Source organism: Piliocolobus tephrosceles, chromosome 2 (genome assembly GCF_002776525.5).
Source record: "Piliocolobus tephrosceles isolate RC106 chromosome 2, ASM277652v3, whole genome shotgun sequence".
NCBI lineage: Eukaryota > Metazoa > Chordata > Mammalia > Primates > Cercopithecidae > Piliocolobus > Piliocolobus tephrosceles.
Genome location: NC_045435.1, coordinates 15,452,018 through 15,475,974, shown reverse-complemented (window position 1 = coordinate 15,475,974; position 23,957 = coordinate 15,452,018). Strand labels below are relative to the sequence as shown.

General features: G+C 35.2%; 1 protein-coding gene and 1 long non-coding RNA gene across 2 annotated transcripts in view; one reads left to right on the top strand and one right to left on the bottom strand.

The window, feature by feature from the left end:
- LOC111545134 overlaps positions 1-23,957 on the bottom strand; it is a 44,496-nt gene that overhangs the window by 19,688 nt on the left and 851 nt on the right. Inside the window, exon 2 of the long non-coding RNA XR_003309973.2 lies at positions 16,003-16,111. This is a non-coding gene — a long non-coding RNA (uncharacterized LOC111545134). The remainder of the gene's footprint in view (positions 1-16,002; positions 16,112-23,957) is intronic.
- ZNF654 (zinc finger protein 654) lies at positions 113-19,627 on the top strand. Its single transcript, XM_026457213.1, has 6 exons — positions 113-1,020; positions 3,550-3,752; positions 4,442-4,581; positions 9,786-9,927; positions 13,735-16,081; positions 16,674-19,627. Exons 2-6 carry the CDS (start codon positions 3,636-3,638, stop codon positions 16,679-16,681), a joined length of 2,754 nt encoding a protein of 917 aa, XP_026312998.1. The 5' UTR covers positions 113-1,020; positions 3,550-3,635; the 3' UTR covers positions 16,682-19,627.

The window sequence follows — 23,957 nt, the reverse complement described above, 5'->3', positions numbered from 1 at the left end:
AAAAAAAAAAACAATATTTAACAAAGTATGTAATTAATCAGAAAGCATAATCAAACTAAACAAAGCTTATAAATCTAAATCTAATAAATGAGATTTATAAATTCAGTAAACTAAGATTCATTTCTTACAGACTTGTTACAAATTTCATATTACAAGTCCAAGCAGATTCTCTGAAAAAACAATTCAAATACCTTTTTTTAAAAACCCAGAAAATGTGTGGACAAATTCACAACTATTGCCCAACTTAACAATACATCTTTATTTTAAATCTAAAGCAGAGGTTGGATTTACTTATTTATAGATTTATTTCTTTAACCTGTCATTTTTTTAATCCCAAAACTGCAAATCTAACTATCCAACAAAGGGAAATAGAATCTCCATCTTCCAGCCTTCTACCACGACTTAGATTATATATTTGGGATCAGGACAGGAGACTTTTTGTCTATCTGCCAACCAGAGAGAGACTGTACATTTAGCAGGCACACCACATCCCCTGCCGAACCACTTTTTTTCTTGTCAGGCTCTTGCCCGCCATTGTTAAGAGGAACTTTATGAACCTTTATATAAATTTAACTGAACATTTTTCATTTTTTTTGCAACCTGGTTCTTTTCCTAGAAATGATGTGTCCCTTAGGTTACACGTCATCCCTGTTTTGGGATTTTCTAAGTCCAATTATACAGATACTGCTGTATAACCTTTGGCATTAAAGCCTATTTGTGTTCATGGGGTTTCGACACCCTACTTAGGTTACAGTAGTAACCCTTTCTCTTTTATAATTTAATAGCTGCCTCACTGGCCATCAGTCATTTTACTGACAATGATGATCAAGTTTAGTTTTTAACCCCTTTAAATTCACAGAGCCAAAATGATTTTTCTCTCCTAGGAATGCCAGAATCACCTCCGCAGATATGGAAATGTGAATCTGGAACTGGTGACTCGAATCATTAGAGATGGTGGCCCATGGGAAGATCCAGTGTTGCAAGCTGTCCTTAAAGCTCAGCCAGCATCTCAGGAGATAGGTACTTCAGGAGATTCAAAATCAAACCAACATTTGTGAGAAGCAAATACACTTTCATTTACTAACTAGAGCAGTAATAGTGATTTTTCTTCATTTTATAATACTGAATAATGGGAGTGATGTATTTTCACATGAACAGTGTTTTTCTAACCTGGCCCAAAGTGACTTCTGACACCTGGATCGGTACATTTATTTCTCGAAGTGGAAATTCTGAGTGGTAACACATCTACTAGATGTTACTTATTTACAGAGTGTGTATTTTTGTCACTTCAGCTATATTTTTAAAATCTGTTTAAGTAGGAACATCTTTTTCTGTTTTTTAAGAAACAAAAAGTCTGCTTTTCATGAAAGCATATGGAATCTCCCTTCCCTTACACAGGAAACTTCATGAGGGCTGGAACTCTGAATTTTTATCACTACTAGTGCATATCCTTTAGCTAGCCCAGTGCTTGGTACAGAGTAGATGCTTAATATAAGTATTTGTGGATTGAATGAATGACCACGTGATGAATGTGTGAGTGACTAACTGAATGAATAAATCTGAATTCCAAGTACTCTAGAGCAGTATTTCCCAAACTTCATGAATTAGAAGTTTTGTCTCATACCCTTACTACCTGCATATTTCTTTGATATCACCTTCTGTCCAATCTGATTTAACAGTGGTCCTTTGTAGGCCAAATTTTTCTTTCAAGGCAGGAGGCTTTGTCAACTGCTGTTAGTTAATTCTTTTTTAAAATGTTCCCCACATTATTCCTGAACTCCAGAACATTTTGCATCACTAAAACTGTAGAGTGTAAGCTCAGTAACAGTGAATAAGCACAAAAGTGTAGAAAACATTTAAAAATGTGGAGAGAGCCAATGGAGTTTAGTTATGAGACAGCCAATGGGAAAAAAAACAAGACCTCCCAACCCTGGAACCAGTTAGACCTTGGTTTTGTGAAAAAGACATTTCATTCCACAGATTTTGTTGAGCAGGTTATTTCTGTTAGTCACAGGTTAAGGGGTTAGGGTGGATTGTGAATGCAGTTAAGTGGAGGAGGAGCTTTGAAGGGATGGGAGGTGGGACAAGCCTAGGAGGATAGGGCTAAGGTATATGTGACAGTGTTATGAAGAACCCAAGGGGTAAAAAGGACACTGGTGTTTGAGGTGTGGATCTTGGAAAGGGAGTTAAAAAAAAGAAAAAAAAAATGAAAAGGGAGAGAGTTGAAGCTGAGTTCCTCAGCTGAAGAAGTATGAAGAGTCAAATACAGGAAAGGCAAGGGTGACAGACTGGAGAAAATTATGAGAAGACTGCATGTGCCCAGAGGGGAAGAAGCTAGACAAAGACAGAGCTTCAAGAGAAGTGAGGACAGGGGAGAAGAAGGTTTGAGCTTTTAAGGGATAGATTGAGGCTTCACTCGTAGAATCTAGAATAAACCTGTTGTTGGTTGGTCTGAGGGCTGATGACCTTTTAGGCTGGGAATTACATTAAAATAATACATACTCCTTTGATACCTATACTAGCATACTTCACACTTTGGGAAAAGCTGCTCTAGAGCCTCATTGATATGGATGACTTTTCTCTAGTTGGTGATGATTAGGGGAAAGACCAGAGTGAAGTTATCTTTGCATTAACTATACAAGTCAGTATCATATATTGTAAACAGAATTGCAAGACAAATTTTTTAGCCAAAATAAAACAGTTGTAAGCAATTTAGAAGCTACTGATTAAATATAAGTAATTAAAATACTTCTGGATTCAAAATCATAAAAATATGGGTTCCAGTTCCTGCTCTGCCACTTAATTATTTGTCCTTGGGCAAGTCATTTGACCTCTCTGAGACTCAGTTTTGCAATCTATAAAGCTAGTATCATAATACCCATCATAAGGTTGTTGTTAGGTCTAAATAAAGTTATGTAGCTAATGGTGTTTATATATTTTAAAATTGTGTAAAGTATTAATTAGTAATTATCCTTAGTGATACATAAATGTATATTAATAAGCAGTCCTATTTGGCACTACTTTTGGATTAATTTTATCTTTAAATAAAATATATTTTTCTTGTGATTCAACTTTTTCATTAATTCAGATTACATCTCTATAATTAATGTGAACTAACATGGTTTTAATGTGACAGATTAGGATTCAGCCTTTTAATCTTAAAGAAAATATTGAGCAGTAAGAAGATAAAGTATGTAATCTTAGACTAAAAAGACATAGACCCATGTTACTTGGAACATATTTTAACATATTAATGAACTGAAAGAAGAAAAATTTTTTTCTTTTAAAATTTTGTTTCTGTTATTTACTTTTTAGACTGAGAAGAAATCAACAAATATTTCTTGAGCACTGTTTTGGTGTCACTCTTATTTTCCTTTTTCCAACCATATAACTGAATATTCTTTTCACAAATAAACTCCTACTAAGGAAAATGCTATTTAAGTAGTTAAATCTAATTAGAAACCATATTTTAGTGGTAAAGTTTCAAAGAACAAAGTTTGAGAGAATCTTTTCTTGAGAGTAATAGAGTCTGTTTTCTTTTTAATATAGTGAACAAATATTTAAGTTCTGAAAATCCACTGTTCTTTGAACTACGTGCCAGATACCTAATTGCTTGTGAACGCATACCCGAAGCAATGGCTCTTATTAAATCTTGTATAAATCACCCAGAAATCAGTAAAGACTTATACTTCCATCAAGCACTCTTCACATGTCTGTTTATGTCACCTGTAGAAGATCAGCTATTCCGGGAGGTATTGTTTGAGACTATTTTTGCCTATTACCATTTTAACCCTGCCAAAAAAAAACAAAACAAACAAACAAAAAAAAATAGTAGCCCACTGTTGTTGTTAAATTCCTTTTACAGTAATGCCAAAGATTTAAGGATTACATTATCTAGATGTGTTTTCTTTTGGCACCATAACTTAAGGTCATGTTGAATTAGTCAAAATCTGTTATTAACAAATGATGAACTCAATAAAATATACTCATTAATAAGTATTATTCACATTGCACTTTTGATGTGATGGAGAAGAGGTCAAATAAAAGTCAACAAGCTCACAGCTTGCCAGGAGTAAAAAAAAAAAAAAAAAAAAAACAAAACCCAAGAAGCATTATGATCTTGCCTTTAAAATAAAGTACTAGAGGTAAAATGCTCATGTTTATTTTGTTTCTTAAGGTGAAGGAATTAATCTTTCCTAATATGGATCATATGTACCTATAGGTTGTGGACATTAATGAGATTAAAAGCAGTCATTGTAAAATGTAGGTGCTGTACAGTGAAACTATGTAACCATGAAAATATTTCTGTACAAGTCATCATTGTCTTTGTAGAAGAAAACTAGAAATCTAAGTAATTTATTTTGAATGTTTAAACATTTATTGCAACTAGCTTCTTAGATACTTTTAATGATATGAACTGATTTCTCTTTTCCTCTTACAGCATTTATTGAAAACTGATTGTAAGAGTGGAATTGATATCATCTGTAATGCCGAAAAAGAAGGCAAAACTATGTTAGCCTTGCAACTCTGTGAATCCTTTCTTATTCCACAGCTCCAGAATGGGGATATGTACTGTATCTGGTAAGTGTTCGTAAATAAAGAAATTGAAATGGTAAGATGGGCAACAGAAAGAAAATTGCAGTTGGAACTTTGTTTTTTAAATTGTGTGAAAATGTCAAGCTACTTTAAAAAAAAAAATTGATTGTGCAAGGAACAATAGTAGATTCTAAGAACTAGAGAATTTAAAAAGAAAATGATAATGTGCCACTAAACCGATAGTGTAAATGTTTAAGGGATGTGCTATAATGAAGCAATGGTTTGAAATTAAATTTTAATTTGGAGTCTGAGTTTTAAAACATTTAAAAGTTGCTAGAATATACGAAGCAGCAGGTTTACCTAGCAATCATGTAATTTAAAATGTAATATGAGTGTTTTTAGGTACCTAAAATAAAAACACTCTTCAGGGGCTATTAAGAATTTCTGTTTCCTCGACTCCAGTACACCCATATACACACATAAACACACAAAACTCTTACCACTTTGCTGTTTCATTATATTCTTAATAGAAAACTAGGTTTCATTTGCTAAACATAATACTCTGAAATGATCATGGACTATAAAAATTTTTTTAAATTCTCAAATACTTAAAACAATAGCTTGAAGGCATATAGCTGCAAATCATAATACTTCAATATTCTTGGTTAGTTTTTGTTTTTGTTTTTGGAGACAGGGTTTCACTCTGTCACTCAGGCTAGAATACAGTGGTGCCATCAGAGCTCACTGCAGCCTCAACTTCCTGGGCTCAAGTGATTTTCCTGCCTCAGCCTCCTCAGTAGCTGGGACTACAGATGTGTGCGACCACGCCCAAATTTTTGTTTGTTTTGTAGAGACGGGGATTCACCATTTTGCCCAGGTTGGTTTCAAACTCCTTGGGCTCAAGTAAATCTGCCCTCCTCGGCCTCCCAAAGTGCTGGGATTACAGGCATGAGCCACCATGCCTGGCCCTATTCTTGTTTTATAGATTAAAATCTTCAAACTCAGAGATAAGAGTCAAATAGCTAGTTAGTAGCAGACCTGGATCTGGAAACAGGTAAATTTGTTTTCTAGGGGTTACAATATACCTTTAGTTAGATTATGCTAGTTTTTATTTAAAATTATACCATGTAAATTGGAATTTCTAATAGAGAAAGGGATTAGGAGGTAGTGGTAAGACATACATACGCCCTTATATACAGTTATGCAGCACCTAATGATGGGGATATATTGTCAACAGGCAATTTCCTTGTGTGAATATTGTAGAGGTACAAACCTAGATGGTACATCCTACTGCACATCTAGGCTGTATGACGTAGCCTACTGCTTCTAGGCTACAAACCTGTATGGCAGTGTTACTGTACTAAATGCTATAGGCAGTTATAACACAGTGGTATTTGTCTATGCAAACATATCTAAATATAGAAAAAGTACAGTAAAAATGATGTTATAATCTTATGTGACCACTGTTGTATACGCATTCTGCTGTTCACTGAAATGTTGTTACACTGCATATAACTGTAATTTTTGAAGTATTATCATTTTTTGATATGTGGTTATTTGGAAACTGAAAACAGTCATGACAGTTATAATAGATCTTTTCCTATGGGAATAGGAATGTTCTCTGCCCTGAGCTATATCACACTATTTAAACAGGGTAACTTTATTTCTTTCATTGTAATATACTCATAAATAACTAGAAACAAGTATACATACACACACACAAACACACACACACACACACACACAAAGAAAAGAAAAATACATTTTATTTTCTTCTATTGGTAACCCATTTCTACTGTTTAGGGAAGGACCTTAAAAATATTACAATGCCTATCTTCCAGCTCCTGGCCACAGGCACCTTCTAAGAATACAAGCTCAGTGTCTCCAGCTGCCTAACCAAAAAGGAGGCTTTAGCCTTCTTTTTGTCCCTTCCTTCTAAGTAGTGTGGGTTCTGATGGCCTACCCTCTTATTTCTTCTACCTCTTTTCTATATTTCTGAATGTTAAAGTCCCCTTTCTTCCTTCTAAAAGTTAATTTTCACTGTAATTTGACGAGCAGGATTCTTTTCAGCCTCCAAAGGCTGTGCTGTCCATTTCATCCTGGCCTTGCCTGTGAGTCAGCTTGTCATTTGTCTTCCCTCTGTGTGAATAGAACCAGATCCACAGTTTTGCTGTATCCCAAGCCAATGGGGCAAGTTGCTAAACCCATTTCTCTTTCACAATCATTAATAATAATAATAATAGCTGCAAATATTTGCTGAGTGCTTCCTATATTCTTTGCTTTATATATGCATATGTCATTTAACCCAGCAAGCTTATGGAGATAATACTGTGTTCAAGCCGTTCAATACTGTGTTCAAGCCATTCAGCTAGTAACTAGTGAAGCCAAGATTCAAACTTAGGCAGTCTTCCAGCCTCTGCTATATTAAAGTTACTTAAAATAAATGGGTCAAGTTTGAAAAAAAAAGAAAATCTGCATTGTAAGGGTAACAGACCTCATTATATAGGTTTTCCTCAGAAAGTAAATGACTTAATGGTAATATTAGTAGTTAATAGGGTCTTGTATTAGTTAGCTGAGAAATGTGCTGTGTTTTCTAAGGCACACATTGAATAAAAGAAGACGTGTATAAGCTTCATTAAACCTGCTCTTTTGGTCTTCTAAAAGACTATCAATGGTTTTCAGAATTTTTTCATTGTTGTTTTTTGTTTTCCTTCAGAATCCACTGTACAACTAACACCTAAGATCCCATGTTTTAAATCCAGTCAAAATGGAGCTTCCTAACACTATCCTAAGATTTCTGCTTTGCCTGCTTTAAAGCAAAAATCCATAGTGGTAGCCTTCTCTTGGCAAACTTACTAGGATATTGCAATGTACGTATTACAGGCTTTCAGCATTTAGGGGAAGTATATGCCAGACATTTCACCTAGGTGTTTCAATTATCTCTCTTAATTCTTTGGATAAAGATGCTGAATAGGAATAATCCCAACCTTTATGTATAAGAAAACTGTATATAAAAGAGGTAACGGTCATACAGCTAGTAAGAAATGGAGTTGGAATTTGTACTAGTTTGCAAGTGATAGCATCTGTGCCTAACTAGTATAGGACAATATTTAGGGTGCAGTATGGGCTACATGAAAGCTACATGGAAGGCCACAGGTGGTTCTCAAAGGTAACTGCTACCAGGGACACTGAGATTGATAATGTCTTTCAAAATCTGTTTCTTTTCTGTCATTTGGCTTCAGTCTCTCTTGCTGCAGACCAGCAGGAACATCAGCAAACCCCAAGCTTTATAGTTTAGAGTTGAGAACATCCCAGAGATTCTGACTAGCCTGACTAGGATCACTTTCCCACCCCTGAATTAATATCTGAAGGGGAATGCAGAGGAAGGTCACACAGGAGACATGGCCACTGGCCTTCTACCTTTGTGTTTTAGGGCTTTTCCTAGAAAAGGGTGACTCATTGAACTGGGTATGCCACTCCAGCTAGTGTATAATGCTGTATTGAGATTTAGGTCTCTTAATTCCACGTTCTTGCCACTGCATCCACTAAACAATGTGTCATTGTATATATTTACAATATATTAAGGGTTGGGGAAATAGGTAGGACCTAAAAAATATAAACAAGGAAGCATATGATAGGCGAGGGATCTTTTCTGAAATAGGTATCACTTTAGTTTGGGGTATTCATGAAGGCTTTCCTGAAGAGATACTTGATAAGGACTTTGAAAGATAAGCTCATCTTAGGCATGAAGTACTTTCCAAGTACAGCAGTCAGTATAAACAAAAGTGAGAATAAATAAAGCAGTTTAGCTGAGAGTAAGGAGTTCCTAAGATTCAAATCCTGAAACTCCTAACTCTAAAACCCACATTTCTATTGCTGTTAACTTTATAGCATAAGCACTAAATGAAATGTGATCAGGGAGGCTGAAAACAGATCAGGTTAGAAACTGCTGTAGAAACACACGTGTAAAATTAAAGAGCCTAAAAGGGTAACATTGAGAAAGAGTGATACAGCTGAGAGAAAAAGTATACTTGAAATGTAAAGACACTGCAAGATAAACAGGTTAGAACCAGACGAGGATAGAGGAATGTTTAGTGTCACTGACTATCTAGAAAAGATCATCAATTTTGCAGGAATATGATTAGTTCTGAGTGGGTTAAGGTGATGGAAAGCAATATAAATTGAAATACCCAGGCATGCATGAAAACTGGAAAGCAGTAAAAGCTAGAGATGCGGTAGGAAGGTATGAAACCTCAAGAGAATTCTAAAAGAGTATGAGTGCAAAAAAAAAGGGGGGATAGTGGACTGAAACTTAATAAATAGCTAGCATGAAATGGAAGTGGAATTTTGGTTTTACGTCTCGTATGTTGCTTGCTGTCCTTTTCTGTTTTGTGTTTTCTGTATTGTCTAAGTAGACTATGTGCACCCTCATGGTGGTAATCAAGCCGTCCTTAGACTTAATACCTGTATGTGCTGAGCTCAAAGTATATGTTCATCACTTTAAAAAAATATTTTCATTAACTATTTTAATACTTTTAGATTTTGATGCTTTGTACACTTTTATGAAATGTTTTGAAGAATTCTAATTTGCTAAAATGTGATATCGAAATATATCAGCTCTATCATATGATTTGCCTTTGTCTCAAAACCCACTGCTCTTAGGCTTGTGCATCAAGTAACAGTGGCTGTATTTGAGAAAAGAATCTACGTATGAAATAGTTCAAATGGTCCATAGCCTGTCTGTTTAAAAGTATGATATCTGAAACATACTATTTCAGAATCAATACTATAACATACTTACAGTTTTAATCTTTAGAACTTTTGATGTCTTAATAAATTGAAAATGAAAAGTATGAACCATTTCTTTATAAATAGTCTACAACATTGGTTTCCAAATTTACAAGTAAAATATTAATTAAAGGCCAGAATTTATTATTTTTAAGTAATATCAGTATTGGCAAATTAGTATTAGAATTTGTTTTGACCCAGTACTAGAGGCATCTTAGGTATGCCAACATATTGTTGGAATTCATTCCTTACCATTGTACATTTGTGATTTCTGATATTTCTTCCTCTCCCAACTTCTTTTAGTTTCATATAGGTAGCAGAAGTAGCTTGGGGGTGAGCGTAATACATATTTACACTCATATACATTCCAGCCAGGGCACTATAGAATCAGGGAAAGATAGCTAATGTCTGTATTTGAATAAACTGTATTTTTGATAATTCTCTTTTTTTCTCATTTACAGGGAGTTGATTTTCATATGGAGTAAACTACAGCTTAAATCTAATCCTTCAAAACAAGTTTTTGTAGATCAATGCTACCAGCTTTTAAGAACAGCAACTAATGTGAGAGTCATATTTCCTTTCATGAAAATCATCAAAGATGAGGTAAATAGGATATATTGATCCCTTAAATTTAAAATTCAGTGGAAGTTCACTGAAACTTGAATCTCTTTTGATAAAATTTATTTGATTTTAAAATTGAAGGAAAGGAGGATTTTAAGGCCTCATTTTCCATACATTACATTCTCCTCTGTCCTAACTGCAGACTCTCAACATGGGAGGCAAATTTATTGTTACTTAAAATTTAACATGGAAGAAATTGCTTCCATTACAACCTTTTTTCTTATAATTAATTTGTTACTTTCAATATTATCCTAAATCCCATTTATAGAATCTTAACTAATTTGCAAATAAACTTGGTGTATCTATCGATAATACCAGTTCACTGTCACAGAGAAATTTAGTTCCAGTTTTAGGTCCACTGTTTACGTGTAAAGGAACAATGAATTCTGAGGTGTTTCTGAAACTTAAGGACAAAGTTTTTAAATTGTTTATTTGAAGTAATTGTAAAAATGTATTACCTCTTTCTAAAAATAGTCCTGAATCAAGTTTTTCTTGGGCCACTTGCAAATGAGTACAATCCTGCATGAGTCTTACGTAGACATGAAAGTGGATCCTGCAGATCTTTTAGTTTTTCCCCCAAAATATCAATAGGACTTTGAGTATAAAGATAAAGCCACTTTACATTTTAGGTAGCACCATTAAACTGAATCTCTATGTTGGTTACTTTTAAATATATAAGGAGGTGTCTATTAAATAATACATTTTAAATTTTTTATGTTTTTATGCATTTATTACATTCATTATCACATCACTCATTAGATGTATGATCATGTAGTGATCATATTCTCGTGGTAATTTTGCTAACTGCATTCATGGTATGCTTATTAAATAGTGAAATATCATTCAAATGCATTCTCAAAAGTAAACCTCTCCTTCCAACAAAAGAAGAAAACTATGTTACAGAACATGTCTTAACATTTGATGTGCATTAGAATCACCTGTAAAACTTAATTTTAAAAAATAAAGATGTATCCATATTTTTGTACATGATTCTTATTTGTACCAAAAATTGATGTATATTATTATAGAAAGTTTACAATGTAAGTGAGGTTTTGCCAGTCATCACAGAGCTTTCTTCTTTTCACATGTGGGGTAAACCTACGAATATATTATAAAAGGAAAATTCAAAGATGAAATAAGTATTAAAAATATGATGCTTAATAGTTTATACTCTACTAAAAAGACTTATTTGTTGGAATAAATCATTCAATTGCCTCAGTACTGTGAAGAGTCATAAATACTGTTTGAGTTCAGGAGACATAGATGGCATATCTAAAAAGGGTTCACAGAGGAAATACTTTAAGCTGGGTTTTCAATGACATGAGGATAGTACTAACATTTGTAGAGAATTTTATAGTTTACAAGGCAGTTTTTCCTCAGTTTATTATTTGTTTTTCACAACCATCTGGTGACATTAAAGGGTAGCAGAGAAATGTGGGGAAGTGGGTGGAGGATGAGACTAATGCCAGAGACTGTGTGTGGTAAGAGGAGTGACTGTCGGAGATACTTAAAGGAATTTGAATGCAACAATTCATTCATTTCATTGAATGAATTGAAAATTCATAAATATCCTGGAACCATCAAAAGATTTCAGGTAAGGAAGTAGCCTGTTCTCTTTTTTGATGATCTTAAGATTTTTAAACATGAGCATCTGTATACATTATAATTTTATGAGCCAAGATAGAGGACGTAGGCTGGGAGCGATGGCCTACACCTGTAATCCCAGTACTTTGGGATTCCGAGGTAGGCAGATCACTTGAGGCCAGAAGTTCGAGACCAGTCTGGCCAACATGGTGAAACCCCGTCTCTACTAAAAATACAAAAATTAGCCGAGTGTGGTGGCTCATGCCTGTAGTCCCGTTACTGGGGAGGCTAAGGCAGAACTACTTGAACCCATGAGGCAGAGGTTGCAGTGAGCCGAGATCGCGCAATTGCACTCCAGCCTGGGTGACAGTGCGAGACTCTGTCTCCAAAAAAAAAAAAAAGAGGATGTAGATAGAAGTATGGAGAAAGAAAAGGAATTCTGTTTTGAATGAATGGATTTTGAATTTGCTGTATCTGAAAAATCTAGGTAGTAAAGTCTAATTATAATTGACATTTAGAAATAAGTAGTTGGAATTCAGAAAGGATTCCAAGTTGTAGATGATGGATTTGTAGGAGCAAACTAAGTAAATGCAATAGGTCCGATTTTCACTCATTCCACAAACATTTATTCAGAGGTTACGATGTACCAACTTTTATGCTAACTATAGGGAGATATAAAAAATGAAACACTGTCCCCTGTAATTAATTTAGGAATTCAAAGTTAGGAGGTGAGGACCTACACATACACAGATTTTTTTTTTTTTTGAGACTGAGTCTCCTCTGTGGCCCAGGCTGGAGTGCAGTGGCTGGATCTCAGCTCACTGCAAGCTCCGCCTCCTGGGTTTACGCCATTCTCCTGCCTTAGCCTCCCGAGTAGCTGGGACTACAGGCGCCCGCCACCTCGCCCGGCTAATTTTTTGTATTTTTTAGTAGAGACGGGGTTTCACCATGTTAGCCAGGATGGTCTTGATCTCCCGACCTCGTGATCTGCCCGTCTCGGCCTCCCAAAGTGCTGGGATTACAGGCTTGAGCCACCGCGCCCGGCCACATACACAGATATTTATAAAACTAAATTGAAATGTTTCTTAAAGATAAGTTATTCTGGGTGGAAAGAATGGGGGAATTTTAACTGTACCTCAGGGCAGAGACCAGGATAAGTGGGAAGAAAAACCTTCAGATTAAAGCTGATTAGAATGAATAGGAGGATCAGTAGGAATTTACTAGCTAGGTAAAGTGAAAATAAGATGTGGTAAGTTAAGGTCTGCCTGTGGGAAATCTAAGTAGTTCTGCAGGGTTACACAGCAGGTAAGGGACTAAGAAAACATGAGGCTGTCAAGGTAGTATCACTTCCTGTAATCTATACTATACCATATGTAGGCAGTATGACATATATACATATATATGGTGTCAAAGACATTATTATGGTATCTCCTCCAGTCAAAATAAGCCTTTAGATTATTCCATACCACTAGAGAGACACTATTATAACTAAGATGGGTCGACAAAAGACTCCCAAGTAAAAGCTGATGCACATTATCCTTGAGTCATCAGTAAACATTTCAAAGCTTGAGTACTATTCAGATAACTTCCAGGAGGGTTCATTATTCTGAGCCTTATATATCTTATTAGATTTGGAAAGATTATAACTGCTTTCTTTATGTGGGCCACATTTCCCCCCTTTCTGGATAAATAACATTACTTAATAAGCAAAATAAGTAATATTTTTTCATATAGCACCATAATAAAAGTTCCCATAAGCAGTTTTTTAAAGCCTAGTTTATTTCTTGATGTGGAAAATTGATAAATCTGTTAAAATACGTATAATTTTGACCGTTCTCTCAAACAATATGAGATTTGTACCTAAAATAATAAATGGGGGTCTAGAATTCTAAGAAATCTTAATCACCATAAATTTATGAAACACCGTAAGTCCATTTCGTATTATGGATAGTGGGGCTTGTCAAATGTGAAAATTAAATAAATTGGAAGCTAAAATGCTATCTATTCCACATTATTCTCAAGTTTTAAAAACAGAGAAAGGTATATATTTAAAGAGTTAAACAAGGCTACTAAGTATGGAAAACTGCACAATAGAATACTATGTTTATTCAGCTTTCATTTTTAAGAGTTGTATTTTTTAAAGATAGACTAATGTAACCATTTTTTGGGAAAAAAAAAGTAGCACTAATATTTTTGTTTTTCCAGGTTGAAGAAGAAGGCTTGCAAATTTGTGTCGAAATATGTGGTTGTGCTCTGCAACTTGACCTTCATGATGATCCCAGAACTAAATGTCTGATTTATAAAACAATTGCACATTTTTTGCCAAATGATTTGGAGATCCTCAGGATTTGTGCACTCTCAATATTTTTTCTGGAGCGCTCCTTAGAAGCGTATCGTACTGTTGAAGAGCTTTACAAACGTCCAGATGAAGAATATAATGAAGGCACAAGTAGTGTTCAAAATCGTGTTCGTTTTGAATTGCTTCCGATTTTGAAAAAGGGATTGTTTTTTGACCCTGAATTTTGGAACTTTGTAATGATTAAGAAAAACTGCGTAGCATTATTGAGTGATAAATCAGTAGTTAGATTTCTAAATGAAAGCACACTGGAAAATAATGCAGGTAATCTAAAAAGGACAGAAGAACAGCAAGGTTTGGATGAAGGGTTTGACTCTCTTACAGATCAGAGCACTGGAGAGACTGATCCTGATGATGTATCTGGAGTGCAGCCTAAAGGTCATATTAATACGAAGAAAAACTTTACAGCTCTTAATACTTCCAAAGTAGATCACAATGTCCCAAGGCATCGTTGTATGTTATGTAACAAGGAATTTTTAGGTGGTCACATCGTAAGGCATGCCCAGGCTCATCAGAAAAAAGGCAGTTTTGCATGTGTAATATGTGGTAGGAAATTTAGAAACAGAGGACTTATGCAGAAGCATTTAAAGAATCATGTTAAGAAGATACAGAGACAGCAAATTGCTGCAGCTCAACAGGATGATCAGGAAGTCACTGCTTTGGAAGAAATAAATTGTTCTAATTCTTCCATTTCATTTGAAAATGGAAATTCTGATAGTAAAGATTTGCAAGTAGAGACTCTTACTGCTTCTAGTGAAGGAAACAAAGAAGTCATCCCTGAGCATGTGGCTGAATTCATTGAAATTCCCATAAGTGTACCAGAAGATGTTATTGAAAATGTTATTGAAAATGGCAGTCCTGATACTTCTTTAAATAATGTCTTGAAGCCTTTACCTGAATGTGGGGATGATTATGAGGAGGAAGAGGATGAAGAAGGTGATTATGAAGAAGATGATTATGACCTGAATCAAGAAACTTCAGTAATTCATAAAATCAATGGAACTGTGTGCCATCCAAAAGACATATATGCCACAGATCAAGAAGGAAACTTTAAGTGTCCTGCTCTTGGCTGTGTCCGGATATTTAAAAGAATTGGGTTTCTAAATAAACATGCAATGACCGTACATCCCACTGATTTAAATGTGCGACAAACAGTAATGAAGTGGAGCAAAGGAAAATGCAAATTTTGTCAAAGGCAATTTGAAGATTCTCAACATTTTATAGACCACCTTAATAGACATAGCTATCCAAATGTGTATTTTTGTTTGCATTTTAATTGCAACGAGTCATTTAAGCTGCCATTCCAGCTTGCCCAGCACACAAAAAGTCACAGGATATTTCAAGCTCAGTGTAGTTTTCCAGAATGCCATGAGCTTTTTGAAGATCTTCCTCTGCTATATGAACATGAAGCTCAGCACTATTTAAGTAAAACACCAGAATCATCTGCACAACCAAGTGAAACAATTCTTTGGGATGTTCATACAGACTCAAATCCTAATCATCAGGAAAAAGACTCATCTAGTAATGAGAAACAAACTATTAGTCTGCCAGTTTCTACTAGCAAATCAAGGAAAGAGTCTACAGAACCAAAGACATGTATAGAAAGTATGGAAAAGAAAACAGACAGTTTAGTTCAGAATGGAAATGAACGTTCTGATGACACTGTTTCAAATATAAGCTTGATAGACCAAAAGATGCCTGACATAGAGCCAAATTCTGAAAATAATTGTAGTAGTAGTGATTTAGTCAATGGACATAGTGAAATAGAGCAAACACCTTTAGTTTCATCGGATCCTGCTTTGAAAATTGATACAAACAGAATCAGGACAGAAAATGGTTCCATTTTACCCAGTGTTGTACCACAAGAACACAATACCTTGCCAGTATCTCAGGCACCTTCCAAACCAAATCTGACAAGTGAACATACTTCATATGGCTTAATTTTAACAAAACCATACGTCAGACCATTGCCTCCCAGTTACCTTGATGAACGGTATCTTAGTATGCCAAAACGCAGAAAATTTCTGACTGATAGAGTAGATGCCTGTTCTGATCAAGATAACGTGTATAAAAAATCAGTGAAAAGATTAAGATGTGGCAAATGCCTGACCACCTACTGTAATGCAGAAGCACTTGAGGCTCATCTTGCACAAAAGAAATGTCAGACACTCTTTGGATTTGATTCAGATGATGAAAGTAAGTCTTCTATCTTCTTAGTAGAGATACCTGTAAAAAAAGAAAATGGCATAAATAAAACTATTATAGATCTTTGAGATTTAAAAACGTGACATTTGTGTAGCACAGATAGTGAAGCATTACTCCATACGTTATTTCCTTTAATACATACAACCAGTATGAGGTGATACTAATATTCCTGTTTGATAGATCAAGCTACTGAAATTCACAAGTAATTTGCACAGGGCTTTGCCTATGAACTTGTGCAAGGCCGAACCTGAACACAGGTTTTTCATATTCTTTGATTATACTTCTTCCACTGTATCAAAAGTTCTTCTTCATTCCAAGTTTCATGTAATAAAAGTTGTAATTTTGATGGGAATTATTTTTCATATGCATTCCAGAATATAAATAAGTGAATCTGTGTCTCTGTTACAAAAATAGAAGTAGAAAAAGAACAGAAAATAATTGAGAAAATCAGAAAAAGAGCTTGTCTTTCTACTAATAGCAATATCCTTTAAAATGATAGGGTGTAAATTAAACAGGAATCTGACTTGGAATTCCGGGTGAACGTCAATAAAACTTGAATTAACAGATGTGTTCTGTTTTACAGGTGCCTGATGAAAATATTTCAGAAAGATCTATCAATCAAGCAGTAGAGTGAAAAAAACACTATAAGAAAATGCATCATCAGTTTGCTATTTCCCTGATGGCCTTAATTTTAGAGTGGTCTCGGATTACTAAAGATAAAGACAAAGCACATTTTCTAGAATGAACTCACAGAGATGTGCTGGCTTAGACTCCAAAAGGGTTATTATAAAACTCCCAAAGTACCAGTTTTCCAGAAAACCACATTTTAAAGTTTATGATGATTAATAGCAGCAGCATGTTCAGTTTCGCTTATATGAGAAACATGTTTAGGCAACTAGTCAGAAAACCAGCTATGGCCTTACAGAAAGGGAAAAGTTAACACATTATTAAAGTGTGTGGGGAGGGGGGCTGGTTTACAATAATAAACCATTTAAAGTATTTTATTCTACAAATGGGGTTTGTTTTCTCATCATGCATAATCAGATTATGTCCCCTCCCTTCTGGTCAAACATGTTGAAGGAACCGCTGCTGTTTCGTTTGTGATGATTTAGAAACTTATACATTAACACACCACAGTGCTATCAATTAAAGATTGTAACTGGTTTCCAGATGATTAATTAAGTCAAAGTTCAATGAATGGCACGCCAGCATTGAAAATTAAGAAATTTAAAAAAAAACCACAGTGCTTTGCTAATAAGCTCTTGATGGAACCTCCCACTAACCACTTTTGTGGTATAAATTAGTTACATTTAAAGGGCAGCAGTATCAATAAAATAGGGGGAAAAAACCATCAGTAACTCTGGGGAGAGATGAAAGGAATCTAAGACTTTACAGGCTTTGTAGTTGAAGGAAAACACTGAATTGCAAATTATTCAATGTGAATAATGGTAAAAGCACACTGGGATATTTCTGTTTGTATATATGTTGGGATATTAAAATAACTGGCTCAAAAAATCAGCTAAGAATCAGGTTGAGAATTCATTCATTTTACTCTATTAGGAGAGGTAATTCCAAAATAAGCCATACTACTCCTGTTTTTTTATTCATTAGTGATGACTCTGGTCTGAATAGTAATTTTTATATGTAAAAGGCAGTAGTTACGCAAAACATTTGCACAACACAATAAGAGAGACATTCATGCATTGTTTTCCTTAGTGATAAGTTACTTTCCTAAGAAAATTTTAACTTAATAAAGTGCTAACAAAATAAATATTTTTAAAAACACTCTCTCAGATGTTTTCCATTTGTCCATTATGGAAAGGCAGATGCTTAAAGACTTCCTTTTACCTAATAGTGTGTTAATCTAAAACAGGGATAAAAATAACAAAAAGGCAAACTGTTTCAAAACGGATCTCCTAATGTCCCAATGTCAAATATTCCAGTTATCCTAAATAACAAAATCTTTGTTCAAGGCAGATAATCTCATCAGACCCTATTATATTAGAGCTTCTTCAATGAGGCTACTATGGAAGTGGGGAATTTCATCCAGGTAGCATCCATATTTTATTAGGATTTCCAGATCATGATAGATCAGATGATTTTTTTTTTAATTTCCCGGTTTTATTCGTTTATCATCAGCATTCACTACTATGCAATGATGGTCATAAGTCCATTCCAAATTTAAATTTGTTTCTGTTATGTAGCCTACATTAGGCTGTGGAATTTACATTTAGGTAACTAAACACAGCTCATAATTAAAGTCTTTTCTTTAAGGTCAGCTAAAAAAATGTTTTCTGTATTTCTTGATACTAAAAATGTAATGAATTTTATTTTAGTTCATTCTAAAAGTATGTCTTGTAATAAAAAGTCTGTTTGGAAACTGGTTCATTTGGACAGTGAAGTCTTTTGAAATATTTCTGCTTTGTACATTTTCCAGAAGTTTAATATTTTATCACATTTTTCACAAGTTGTAACAACTGATATAAATCCATGCCCACAAAGTATTCCATTTTCATTACTTCCATTGTTCATGCAAGATGTTTCAAATATATTTCATTTGTTATTTGTCTTTAATTTGAGGTTTATTTCTACTTTTGTGTTGCTAAGAGAAAATTATGTCTGAAAGACTGAGATCAAACTGGTTTATATATAACTAAATCAAAGAATGTTTTATAAAATTCTATTTGACCACCCTGTCTTAATCTCGGTTTATATATTTCTCAAATAGCTATTCAAAGAATGTGTTCATTTTACTATGTCTGTCTTTTAAAACATAAACCTACATCATTTTGCTTTTATAGGGTGCATAAGCTTCCAACAGTTCTAATTTGAGCTTCAGAAGAAAAGGAAGCTTGCTTCTTATTCCTCAGATTCTTCTTCTTTTCTTCTGTTTTGAGGATGTATTCATCCTACATGGACCAAGAATCTTCATTTTTAAATAAAAATTTCCTTCAAAAAATTAAATGTTAAATTTCTGCTGTGTGTCAGTAAGGTCAAGAAAATAGCAAATCTGAATTTTTGCTGCTCAGATATGATGGAGGAGGTAAAAAGGGTCATCTCCATGGACAAGGACACTGGTACTTTGGGCTTTAGCCATATCCATTTTTTTAAAACCACCAATTATATAATACTTAAATAATTTATATCATTGAACTTGTGATTCTTTTCAAATCACACTGAAGGTTCAGCCGTACTCCTTTCATGTTTGATTTAATACTGATGTATGGATGAAAAACCTAAAAGGGATGATAGTGTTTATTTTTTAATTTATTTGGTACTGTAAAACACCTTTTCAGAATGAGTAAATGCTGCATATGCATTTTGGAATTGTTAATATGTGAAAGATATTACAGATTCAGCAAGAAAGGAAATTTGTGCTTCCTTGTTGAATGTTAAATTATTTTACTTTGCATTTTATAAGAGTACAAATTAAAACTGAGCCATTGAACTGCAATAAATCAACAATAGTGTCTCATTTCAAGAAATTTTTTGTACTGTACATAGATTTGTTCAATAAAACGTTGTCCTTGTTGGTAATCAAGTGTTCAATTTTATGTAGTACATTGCTTTCAAAAGGAATTAGACTTATATAAGGTATATATTAAATGAAAATGTCAATTATGTCTTATAAAGGAATGGCATATTTCAGTTAGTATCATTACCATATTTGGATTGAGTGATTTTTTTAAACATAATATAGAAAATAGAAATACCTAAAATTTTACACAAAATAGGCATTTTTAGACATTTTAACGAATGCCTATATGGAGGAATAAAAGTTGATAGAATTCTGTGTCACCAAAGTCACTTCAGGTAAGTGGGTTCAGTGTGATACAGTACTTTCTGCAAACTTAGTAAGTGTCGGAACTCTCCAAAGGCAAGACAGTAGATAAATTTGTCTACATTGGTAATTCTTCAAAAATGAAGAGCTTCTGGTGGAACTTAGAAAAAACAAAGACTGAAATCATTTTGAAATATTACAATATAAATGATGATGAAAATTACTTCCTAGGAAAGAATTTCACTGGGGAAATAAACGTTTTAAAGTCAGTAAGCTGTAACCCAAAGTGATGTCCTTGAGCGTGAGGGCTCCTACTTTTTTGGTTCAGTAACAAAGGAAAACCCTCCAAACTATTTGTTATAACTTGCAATTGGAAAAAATGGGGCTTTAAGTAGGAAAAAAACCTTTCTGATGTGATGAGATCACACTGCAAATGATAAATGGGATAAAATGATTTGTGCAAGTTACAAGCATTATGCCTTGAAACACTATGAGAGTGTTATTGAAACATTCTAGAGCTGACATCTAAAATTATCAGTCTGATTTATGGTCATATGATCTTAGACTCAATATATTCCATATTCAAAATAATGAATGTATTGAGGTATTTGGACAAAGTTATTGGGGTTTAGATAACTTCATTTTCCTTTTCTGAAATTTGAGGAATTCAGGGAAGCAACTACTACTAAACAGGCTTCCAAGACAACCAAATTCAGCTGATTTTCATAGCATAATGTCTGTACTGATTTTAAGAATCAACTGATAAAACAGGGACAGATGTTTTAACTGTACACATCAAGATTTGAAATAGAGTCAATCCACTAATATTTGGAATAAAAATTGTAAATGATAGAAAGTTTCATGCCTTATTGATGGGTACTGCACAGCGGGGTTAGAAATGGCTTGTTGATATATGCTACCTCTAATTGGACAACTCGAGGGTAAATATGAACACTGCTCTGTAGACACCGAACTTCAGAAAGGTTAACCTGATTAAAATCACACAGCTAATAAATGCAGAGGGTGACTGAAAAATCGGATGTGTCCCAAAACCATGTTTCCATTGTGCCACACACTTTTCCCTACAAATGTAGAGCACGAGTGGATCTAATAATCCAAATCGGGTCAGATTTGCCTGAGGATCAGTGATTTCAGAGTCAAAGGATGAAGCCTGGTAGAGATACATTTGGTTGATGTAGTAGTATCTTCTAGCAGTGATTCTTGTGTGGTTTCTAGAGCAGCAGAATCAGCATCACCTGGAAATTTGTTAGAAATGCTACATTCTGGTCAGGTTGGAGGCCATCTGTCTTAATAAATCCTCCAGGTGATTCTGATACAAGCTAAGGTTTGAAAATCACAGATCTAAAGCAATAAGGTTCTTTGTATTTCCCTAGAAGATAAACTTTCCCCTTAAATTTATAGAACCTTCTCAAAAATTAGTTTCCAAGACATTTAAAGAAGGCCCCTATTACTAGGTACTTAAACTGTTGGGTGAATAGATACTTTAGTAGTAAGATCTAATATCCCAAACCGCTCTAGTGGGGAGAGTTTTGTTTTTTGCTCAAGTTGTATTCAGTAAATGAAACTACCAGAACGGAATTTAATGGAAACAGTGCAAAGAGGTGTGGGGATCAGTTACACTCAAATTCCAGCACACTAGTTTTATCGTTGTGGAGAGCTGTACATCCCACTGATACAGAATTTTGCTAAGTTTCTCTTCATGTTAGGTATGGCTCCTGTACCCTGTCTTTGGCTCCAGTCATATTTAAAACCCCCATCTACCCTCATCATGTTATTTTAGTCCATGCATTTTTCACTACTATTCCCTTTACTGGTTGTTCACCTTTTTCCCTGTCCCATTTCTCATTCTTTGATTTAATCCTTCCTAAGCATAACCACTTTGTCAGAAAGCCAGGTCTCTTAATTACTCCCCTAGCATTCCTCCTCTTGATAAATGGCAACTAGTTGCCCGAACCAAAACCTTCTTATCATCCCTGACTCGATCATGCCTTTCACTCTAATTCAAGCCACCATTTTCTCTAACCTGGACTATTTTATTAGTCTCCTAACTGGGTTCCCTGCTTCTACCCTTACCCTCCCTTCAGTCTTCACACCAGCAGCCAAAGTAATTCTGCTCTGAGACAAGTCAGATAATGACATTCCTGTTGAAAACCTGCCAGTGCCTTCAAAGCTCATTCATTTATTCAACAAATATTCGTTGGATGCCTACCGTGTGCTGGCCTCTGTAACAGGCAATGAAAAACAAAAATCCTTGCCTCACAGAGCTCATATTCTATTGGGGGACAACAAACATACAGTATGAGTGCTATGCAGAAAAATAAAGTGGGTAGCAAACGCATAAGTAAGCATGGTGTTGGTGGTGAATTTAAGCAAGATGATGAGGCAAGGCCTCTGATAAGGTGACTTTTGAGCAGGAACCTGACTAAAGTAGGGGAAAGAGTCATTCAGATATCCAAGGGAAGAATATGCCAGGGGCAAGAGCCTGTGACAAGTTGAAGGAACAGATGATAAGGGAACCACTAACTAGTCTGGAGAGATTGACAGAATAATGAGAAAGAGATAAAAAATGAAAGCTAAAGTCCATATAATGGTCCACAAGGTTCGAGACCTACACTATCCAAGACAGTAGTCACTAGCCACGTGTGGCTATTAAAATTTTAAATTCAAATAAAACTTAAAATTCAGTTTCTTGGTTGCACTAAACACAAGAAGCTCAAGAGTCACGTGTCTGATAGTTACTGTATTGGACAGTAAAAAGAACATTGTCATCATCTCGAAAAGCTTCTTGACAGGTTTTATATCAGTGGCTCTTAATTGTGGGTGATTTTGCCCTGCAGGGGACATGTAACAACGTCTGGAGGTAATTTTGGTTGGCGCAGAGAGGAAAGGAGGTGCTACTGGCACCTAGTGGGTAGAGGATGGGGATGCGTTAAGCATCCTACAATGCACAGGACAATCCCCTCGACAAAAGATTATCCTGGCCAAAATGTCAACAGTTCTATGATCAAGAAACCCTGGGTTAGATCAGTCTTGACTGCAACTCTAACCACATTGCTCATTGCCTCCTCCTTGCTCAAACGGGCTCCAGTCTCCTGGACTCCTTCCTCGAAATCTCTTGCCTCTTCCTAACATGCTTCTCCTGCGGTTCACTCACTTTCTTGTGATCTTCAAAGTCACTTAAAGAAGTTTTCTTTTCAACCTGTATAAAATACTAACATCCTCTCCCATCCCTGTCTTCCAGATTTATTTTTTTCCATAGCATCTCCTGGCCGACTAGATAGTTTCTTACATGTTTACTATTTCCTTCCACCAAAATGCAAGCATTGTTTTTTGCCCCAGTACAAAGAACAATAACTGGCAAGTAGGTGCTGAACTATAATACATTTTTAATGAACGAATGAAATAAGTTGGACATGCCCTCCACGTGGTCCCACACCAACATATTTTAGCACTTATCTTGTCAGCTCTTTACTAACAACACTCCCAAAAGCTCCTTGAAGAAAGGTCAGGGTCACGTCTCTGAACCTTCAATAGTAGCAGGCATTCATTAATACTTAATTTAAAATATGAAGAATTGCTGTGTTGAGCAAATGGTACCCCAAATAACATCCACTGACAATTTCACCATATTTTGAATGCCATGTTTTAAAGACTACATGTACACTATATGACTGATATTTAGCTATTGTTTATTTTTGAGACAGGGTCTCGCTCTGTCACCCAGGTTGGGGTGCAGTGAGTGTGGCGTGATCTCGGCTAACTGCAACTTCTGCCTCCAGAGTTCAAGCGATTCTCCTGCCTTAGCCTTCGAGTAGCTGGGATTACCGGCGTCTGCCACCATGCCAAGCTAATTTTTTTGTATTTTTAGTGAAGATGGGGTTTCTTTATGTTGGCCAGGCTGGTCTCGAACTCCTGGCCCCTTGTGATCTGTCCGCCTCAGCCTCCCAAAGTGCTGGGATTACAGGCGTGAGCCACCGCGTCCGGTCAATCCTATTTTTTATATGTAAAAATATATTTTAAAGTTAAATTTGCTCGCCAAGATCTGCAGATGTGTACATTTCTGCT